This window comes from Mastomys coucha, unplaced genomic scaffold (assembly GCF_008632895.1).
Source record: "Mastomys coucha isolate ucsf_1 unplaced genomic scaffold, UCSF_Mcou_1 pScaffold21, whole genome shotgun sequence".
Taxonomy (NCBI): Eukaryota; Metazoa; Chordata; class Mammalia; order Rodentia; family Muridae; genus Mastomys; species Mastomys coucha.
Genome location: NW_022196904.1, coordinates 95590694 through 95599829, shown reverse-complemented (window position 1 = coordinate 95599829; position 9136 = coordinate 95590694). Strand labels below are relative to the sequence as shown.

Here is a 9136-nt window from a genome sequence, read left to right as displayed (position 1 = left end):
AAAAAAAAAAAAAAAAAAAAAAAAAGAAAAGAAAGAAAGAAATAGAGATCAGTAAACTGTTATGAAGACTGTAATAAATATCCAATCTTTAATGAACAGACAATGTTGTACATTAGCAAACACTAGGAACTTTCGATCCTTGTAAATCAAAAAAAAAAAAGATGTTAAAAATAGAACTTTTAGCAACTAGCATGGGTGAACTTCTGGACAAACAGTTCAAAGCAACTGTCTTAAGAAAACTCACTGAACTTCAGCCAACAAAAACAAACAATTTAGTACCCTACCCAGGAAACAACAGAAATATTTAAGTAACTTTTAAAGGGCAATCAATCAGAAAACCTGGGGCTAAAATGTATAACTAAATGCAATTAAAACCATAAAAGAATATATCAGAAGCAGAATTCAGCAAGAGAAACAGTGAAATAAAAGAGATGTTATTTGGAAATAATGTGAAAATGTTACAAGAACATTGAAATAGCACCAAAAAAGCATATATTCTTGCTATGGCTTTTAAGGGGGCCTTGGGGATTCCGAGTCTATAGAAAGTTTGTTCAAAGAGATAGTAAAAGAAATTTCCCCAAGTCTAAAGGACAGAAAAGTCTAGGTAGTAAAAGGTCAAAGAATATCAGTTATAATCAACGAAACCAAGTGCACCTCAAGACAATCATATTCTCAGTAAGTTAAGGACAAGGACAATATTTCCAAACAGAAAGAAAAAATACACAAGAATGTCACTGCTTGCCTGACCTAGAATTCTCAGCAGAGACGTTACAAATGAAAGAAAATCTTCTAATCAAAATGAATATAACCAACAAAACTATTCTTTAGAAATTAAAGATATACAGAGATATTATCTTCAGGCAAAGAAATCTAGGACAATTTATACTACTTGATGAGTTCTTCAGCCTGAAGGAGTCTTTCATAGGTAAAAAGAAGAGCAGGGACTGGAAAACTGAAAGGCATAAGAAATATTACAAAATAATTCTGAATATTAAATGTAAACATAGACCATACTCCATTTATATCTGTAGTATGAAAATTGAAAATCAAACAATTACAATATACGTCCTATGATATCTCAAGATAAAGATAGAAAGATATAAATGACTGATCAAAATTCAACTTGTAGAAAGCAGTACAGTACAAATGTTGAGGACTTTGCTGGTAGTTTTTCTTTTTCACCCTTTATCTTTATGATCACACTAAGTCACTATAATTTCAAAATTGTTTGCTTTAGTCAAAATATATTCATAAGCCTCATTGTAAGAACAAAGCATCTATGCATAGTAGACTCATAAATAGCACGGAAGGAGTTCAGCCCATTACTAGGGAAACTGACTAATGACAAAGAAAGACTATAAGAAACTAAAAAGAAATATGAAGGTGGGAATAATGTGAGTACAATATTTGTGTTGCAGGGGTTGTTGTAGTATGTCCCTTTCTCTCTATAAATTCTCAAGACCTAAGTTTCTACTGTCTGAGATAGGCTAGGCTCCCTATCTCCTGCTTCCGATCTAATGTTTAAAGATTGAATGCTTAATATCTTATACATCTATGTATACTTAAATCCTCCCTACTATGGAGATTAATTTCTGTATGTCTACCAACTGGCTTTCTGCCTTTCATCTTAAGATCTTTGTATCAGCTTCGAACCATGGAAGGAAACATGGCTCGGGCAAAATTTGTATATTCCCTTCTATCCTTAAAAACAGTTAAATAAGATTTATAAATCTCTATCCTGTATCTGGTGGCTTGAGACAGGCAGCTTTATTGTCTATTTCTCTTTTTTTTAATTAGTTTTTTTCTTTATTTACATGTCATACAATATCTCCTTTCCCAGGTTCCCCTTCAAAAAAAAAAGAAAGAAAGAAAGAAAAATAAAAACAAAAACAAAAACAAAATCCTGTTCCCTTCCCCCTGCTCACCACCCCACTCTCTCCTGCTTACTAGCCTTGGCATTCCACTACACTAGGGCATAGAACCTTCACAGGGCCAAGGGCCTCTCCTCCCATTGATGACCGACTTGGCCATCCTCTGCTATACATATGCTGCTGGAGCCATTAGTTCCACCATGTGTACTCTTTGGTTGGTGGTTTAGTCCCTGAGAGCTCTGAGGGTACTAGGTAGTTCATATTGTTGTTCGTTCGTCCTAAGGTGCTGCATGCCTTTCAGCTCCTTGAGTCCTTTCTTTAGCTCCTTCATTGGGGACCCTGTACTTAGTCCAATGGATGGCTGTGAGACTCTACTTCTGTATTAGTTGGGCACTGTCAGAGCCTCTCAGGGTACAGCTATATCAGTCTCCTGTCAGTCAGCACTTGCCAGCATCCACAATAGTGTCTAGATTTGATGATTGAATATGGGAAGAATATGCTCCACCTGGGGGTGGAGCAGTTTCTGATAAGTGGATATTAGCCCGGAAGATCGGAATACACAAAATACAGTCCACGAACCACAAGAAACTCAAGAAAAAGGAAGACCAAAGTGTGGATACTTCGTTCCTTCTAAAAAGGAGGAACAAAATACCCATGGAAGGAGTTGTAGAGACTAACTATGGAGCAGAGACTATTGTCTATTTCTCAATGCCTCCCTCCTAGCACTCAGGGAACCAGACAGCCTGTTTGCACAGCAGTATCTCCAACATCTCTGAGTTGAGGCTCTCCCTGGCCTAGGTTGTGTTCCTTTGTTTTAGTTTTGCTAGCTGGAGCCAGGTTACTCAGCTCTGCTCACCGAGAAATCAGTTCTGCCCCCACTCCTAGACTGTATTATTGTGTGTGTGTATTCCATTATAGAATCTCCAAATAATCTTAAAAGTGGATTCTCGCCTACTGTACTGGGGCCATCTGTTGCAGTTAGTTTTTGGCTGCACCACTTTGTGCTTTCAGCAAGTCACATGTTTGCATCCATCCAGGAGCTGTCTCAGAGCCTCGAATGGAAAACACACACACAGACACACACACACACACACACACACACGCGCACACACACGCACACGCACACGCACACACACACACATACACACACACACTCACACGCCAGTAAATTTTAAAATGCCTTGGCTAATTGAAAGGCTGAGCTCTCCTAAACCTTCCCCTGCTATCCCAAGCCTAATTGGGGAAGGGGCTAGTGGCGACTTACCCACAAACTCACATGACTGGTTGGCTTTATCTCCTTCCCCTACCTTGATCCCTTCTTCTTCCCCCAGTCCTCTCCATTCTTTCTGTGTGCTACCTGCACAATTCTAAGTGTTTCACCTGTATCCAGCCATTAGCCTCTGGAATCTTTATTGATAGATCAAAAAACAATTGGGGACAAGGACTTTTGGTGTCTGGACACACAGGTTTAAAACCTAAGTATCAATTTCCAACATTTTGTATATGAAATTGTCAAAAATTAAGTTAAAAATTCACACCAACTACACAATAGAAAATATCATGAAAGCACAATAGTGTATATATCATCTAAGTAAGAGAAAAACATTAAAGAATAATCGAAATAGCAATTTGTTTGAAGGAATATTCAGAGAGAAGCTATGAATCATTCCTAAAGGGTGGAGTGTGCTGGTATAATATGTCTCCCCAGAACCCTTCTAAAAGCTCCGATGACCTCCTTATTCCTCAGGCTGTAAATGAGGGGGTTCAAAGCCGGTGTGACAATTGTATAGAACACAGAGATGATATTGTCTTGCTTAGGACTGTGGAAGGAACTGGGCAGCACATACATGAAAGTGGCACCCCCATAGAACATCCCAACCACAGTCAAGTGGGAGGAACAGGTGACAAGGGCTTTCCTCCTGCCCTCATTTGATGGCATATGTAGCACAGTGAACAGAATTAGTGAGTAGGAGGTGACGATGGCAGAGAGTGGGAGCAATAGAAATATCACTCCTGTCACATAAACCATGAGCTCATATTGAGATGTGTCGGCACAAGCCAACTTCAACAATGGAGGAACCTCACAGAGCAGGTGTCTGATTTCCTGGGACATGCAGAAAGGGAAGTGCATTGTGTACGCTGTATGACCTAGTGCACTAAGGGATGCCAGGATCCATGAGGTGGCCACCATGAGCCAGCAGGCCTTTGGACTCATGAAGATCATGTAGTTTAGAGGATGACAAATGGCCACATACCTATCATAGGCCATGAAAGCCAGAAGGAGGTCCTCTGCACCACCCAATGTCATTGCTGAGAACAATTGAAGGGCACATCCCTCAAAGGATATGGAGTTGTCTCTGAGCAGAAAATCCATAACAGCCTTGGGAGTTACAACTGATGTGAAGAGGAGGTCAATGAGAGACAGCTGCCTCAGTAGGAGGTACATAGGTACATGAAGCCGGGCATCCACTGTGATGACCAATAGTAGCATTCCATTGCTGGTCAGTGCCAACATGTACAGGAATGTAACTGTGGCACAGAGCAGTTCAGGAGAGCCACTGCCATCCAGAATCCCCTCCAAGATGAATCCACTTCCAAAGGTAGAATTCCAGGGTTCCATTCCGAGTGGCCTTTTCTGCTTCCTAGAAACAGATGCATTCTTAATAGAAGCCTTTCTAAGGGAATTCAACCCACTCTGGAATTACCCTAGTAATTCAGACTTCCAACAAGAATCTCTGCAGAATATTTTCTTTTCTTAGCTAAGTATATTCTCTGATTTCTGAGTGTTTTCATTGAATTTTGGTACATTCTCAATTAAATAGGTAGCAGCATATTGAGAACTCAAAAACATTGATAATCCTTTTCTTAAGGTTTTAAATAATATGCACACAGACAAATAACTTTATAGATAAATATACTTAAGTCTGTCTTCATATTAACAAACATACTGGGGATTGATTTAAATTCTGTTTCTGGCTAAAGTCTACTTGTGACTACAAGTCAGATTTCTAAGATTAATTTGTAAATATTTTTATTTTTTAACTTTGACTAGAGTTCTGCTTATTCTTGATGATCTAATTGATAGCTTTCTTGCCAGAGAAATCTTTGGTCCTTGAACCACGTTATCTCTTGTATTTTACTAATGCCCTCCTCTCTTTTACTGACTACTCTGTAGAAGTGAAAAGCAATGAAGTGGTGGGTATACTAGATCTTATCAACAGGTTGGTTAGAGTGGGACAGAAGGCATTTCCTTATCTGAAAGTGGTAGCAAGAAGTTTGTTTAGGAGTGGACAAAAATCAGATGGGCTTCACAGAAGCACAGCAGATACCTATATTTATAGCACATGATAAATGCTGGGAGTTACAAAAATAAGACAAACCCAGAAATAAGACAACAAGGCGAGGCCCAAAGCCAAACCGTTATGTAGGATTTAGAGAAAGACTATGGCTATAAGTAATAGTTGATAGTCTTCACAGATGTTACCAGAAGGAAGGGCTCCTGCCAAATACTGAATTCACATGACAGTTCCACCTGAAGAAGTTGAAAAGGAAAGGAAATGAAGTGTGTGTGTGTGTGTGTGTGTGTGTGTGTGTGTGTGTGAGAGAGAGAGAGAGAGAGAGAGAGAGAGAGAGAGAGAGAGAGAGAGAGAGAGAGTGGGGGGAGCGGGGGAGGGAGCTACACAACCTACACTTTAGGAATGCATGTGTTTCAGTTAGGTAAAAGAAAAAGGAGGCATACTGAAAGAGAAATAGAAAACTGACCACTAAATGTATCTCCACCAGGTGTACTTATTTCTTCTGTGTTGTGTGTTTCCACTCTGGTCATCTCAGATCATGACCTTCAAGTGAGAGGATCATAATATGAAGGGTCATAGGATCTGATTGTTTTTTCACTCACTCAGTCAAATTTTCCTAAGAAACAACAGTGGTATCAGGAACTGCACTTGATTCTAAAGTAGCTCTGAAAGTATGAAAAGATATCACACAGAAATCTGTATCATACAATCTTGATTATTGATAGTTGAATTAAACTATTAAATAGGTAGAACATAGAATAGAGGTTTCAAAAAGGATTTCCCAAGGAAGTATCACATGAGGTGTTGGCTACATAAGAATAGAATCTCGCTAAGTCAAAAAGCCCAGTAGGGCAAAAGGAGATGGAAGAAAGCACCATGAAGGTCAGTGCGTGGGAAAGCCGTACAGCACATCCTCCTCTACTCTTCATGTCCTAAACTGGGTATAGATGCTGGCCTGGGAAATGCCCTCTCAGTAATGAGGTTTCACAGTTCCTTGGTACCTAGCCCTCCCCTTACTCTCTGTCATATCATATGATATCTTATACCACAGAGTAAACAGACAGAAACAGGTCTTAACACAGAAACCATATCTGAAACTCTTGGCTTATCTAAACCAAGAGAAATTAAACATCTTGGTGTAGTGTTTCTGGCACATGTGAGACTTGAAAATATGCCTTTGTATAGATTTTATAGAAAATTTATGGATAGAAAAACAAAAGGAGGAAGAAAATTACCTGGGACATTATTTCAGATTACTGCTCAAGGTCTGAAAACAGAGCAGGGTTGTATTAAGGTGATATAAGTGAGGCCAAAATCTTACCTACTTCCCTTTAAATCAAGATTTATGATTTCCTCCTATCCTGATCATTGCCTCTTCACTTTATCCTCTTTAGAGGATAAAGAAAGATCAGGGCATGCATACAGGGCTAGTGAGAAAGAATTCATTTCTAGAAAATAGATTTGCATGCAGTATGATGACCTCGCACCAAGAGCTGTCAGCAGAATCAAAAACCACTAGGGGGCATTTCTGTACTCCATGTTGTAGAACTTTAGGTTCTTCCTCCCAGGCCAATGCTTTTAGAAATAAGACTCAGACTAAAAATATATTTATAAATATGTTGGCCATATAGCTAGGTTCTTCTCTAACTGGAATCATAGCCTTAGATAACCCATATATTTTAATCTGCATTCTGCCATGTGGCTGGCTCTATCCCAGAGTTCTTTCTTTTCCTAGACATCATACATCCTATTTCCTGCCTAAGCCATAAACATTTTTAATTGACAGGTGACACATCAATACAATACACAAGATATTCTCTCCAAATCATGGAAATTGCCAGAGGAAATAAAAGAAATGGAACTAAAATTTTGGAAACATGTTTTCATAACTTTGTCTCCTGTTTCATTGCTCAGGATATTTAAATTAAAAAGTTGTTTTCAATTGGCTTTTTTGAATTATTTTCAATGTCAAGCAGATATGTAGCCATCTTAGTGGTAATATTCATCTGAGGGTGATTCAGATGCCAGGAGCGTAAGAACATCCATGTATGCAGAAACTAAATTCTGAGTTTTATCATCCAACCAGCATCATGAATTCTAGTATCACAGGTTTATCCAGAAAGCAAGAATAATTGCAAGTATCTGCAAACATTCAAAGTGGTTCTAATATATCATGTCTAGAGTAAAGATACAAAGACTGGGGTCTGAAGAACGAGGAAAAGAGACTCTATTAGGGGCGGGGAGTTTATGATATTGTATTATAAAACTTACAACTCCCACATATTGCCTATCAAAGACAGAGCCCTTACCTCCAACACAAATGTTCAAGGTGCTCAAGAAAAGAGAGGCGTTTCTTCTGGTGGGGCACTCTTCAGATCTTGTGTGGCTGACACTAAGATCACAGTCAAATGGCCCTACAGTCACTGCTGTTGCCAGTCCTTGCTGTGAAGGAGATGAGATCCAGGGCAAGAACTTGGAAAAGAATAGGCTGAATCCCTCAGCATGTTTTCCTTCTGAGATCTGCAAGCAGACATTGATTCAGAAGGAGTAGGCTGGGCAGTGGTGGCACACACCTTTAATCCCAGCCTTGGGAGGCAGAGGCAGGTGGATTTCTGAGTTCGAGGCTAGCCTGGTCTACAGAGTGAGTTCCAGGACAGCCAGGGCTACACGGGGAAAACCTATCTTGAAAAGCTAAAAAAGAAAAAGAAAAAAAAAGGAGTAATGTCCATCATGCTTAGCTAGCTTTGAAATACAAATCAACAGTAAGCAGAGATTCCATGTCACCTCAACTTAAAATAGCTATCATCAAGACAGCAAACAACAAATCTGAATTATTTTAAACCATATCCTCAGATTCTCATATCTTCTCACCTATAAGTGTCTACGGTATAAGAAAAGCACTGTAGGAATTTGAAAAAAGAGGAGTGGGTAGAACTGCTTAAGGAATACGTACAATTGTCTAGTTTCATCATCCCTGGGGCAACAATGAACCCAAGCTTTGTCCTGAGGGAGGTTTGACAGTGTCATCCTCCCAGATGACATGACCTCCCCAGTAATGCTGCTCACAGAATCTGGATTTTAATGAATCCTCCAGGCATGTCATTTATCATATCACTTTTGTACATGTCATCTGTTGAATTGGCTATAAGTCTCAGTTTTTTTGCCCAACATTGTCTTGCTCAGCAGTTTCCAACTAGAGAGATAGTGCCAGGACTTGACCCAAATTGCAAAGGTCCTCTGTGTAGCATTTTTCAAGTTACAAAGGATGTCCTGTGGCATGCTCTAATCTCTACTTTTTCTTGTACATTTTCTTGTGACTTTTGTGAGGCTTGTTAAGATTCAAGAGGTAGTTGAATATATTAGCTAATATCAGATTATCTTTTATTTATCTTTAAGAAGGATTGACACTGAGACCTTACTATTCCGGCTAAGTCCTGTTTCTGCTCTCTACTCCTGCATGTGCTCAGGTGGTCATGTGCTTGTTAAGTAAGTTGTTGCTACAGGGCTCAAATACTCAGAGTTCTAGGAATAATACACAGAAACCACCTCATTGGTGTAATGAGAGTAAGATGGATCAAGAGGACATCCCATATTTTGGGCCATGCCCTCCAAGTTCATCCAGGGGCCCCAGGAACAGTGAGTTTACTCTGATAAATTGCCTTTCCTCTTCATCAGAAAGGACTCAGACTCTCCAGATATTAGATTCTAACCAGTGTAATATTGTAAAATAGAAGTTATTAGGGAACATACACTAAGTGTGATACAGTAAAAAAGTTATAATTGTACAGAATCTACAACATTGTTAAACAGGTATGTGAAGGGTATATAATTTGCCAAAAGGAAAAATGAAGGTGGTAAGAAAAGACATAAATATATGGGTTAGGGTTTGGGATTAGAATTAGGAGTGGTTTTCTGAATTGAGACGTTTTCAAAGCATTCCGGTGGATTTTAACAAAGATTACTGAAGAA

General features: G+C 39.1%; 2 protein-coding genes across 2 annotated transcripts in view; both read right to left on the bottom strand.

The window, feature by feature from the left end:
* LOC116102746 (olfactory receptor 2AG1-like) overlaps positions 1-4224 on the bottom strand; it is a 42915-nt gene extending 38691 nt beyond the window's left edge. Inside the window, exon 1 of the mRNA XM_031387772.1 lies at positions 4127-4224. The gene's annotated coding sequence lies outside the window, so the exon portion shown is untranslated. The remainder of the gene's footprint in view (positions 1-4126) is intronic.
* On the bottom strand, positions 3433-8616 carry LOC116102745 (olfactory receptor 2AG2-like). Its single transcript, XM_031387768.1, has 4 exons — positions 8582-8616; positions 7477-7687; positions 6489-6555; positions 3433-4513 (listed from the first exon to the last, which is right to left on the bottom strand). Exon 4 carries the CDS (start codon positions 4489-4491, stop codon positions 3541-3543), a length of 951 nt encoding a protein of 316 aa, XP_031243628.1. The 5' UTR covers positions 4492-4513; positions 6489-6555; positions 7477-7687; positions 8582-8616; the 3' UTR covers positions 3433-3540.
* Positions 8617-9136: the final 520 nt, after the last annotated feature.

Excerpts from the sequence above, each read along its gene's own strand:
- LOC116102745 (XM_031387768.1), bottom strand. The coding sequence starts at position 4,491 with ATGGAACCCTGGAATTCTACCTTTGGAAGTGGATTCATCTTGGAGGGG.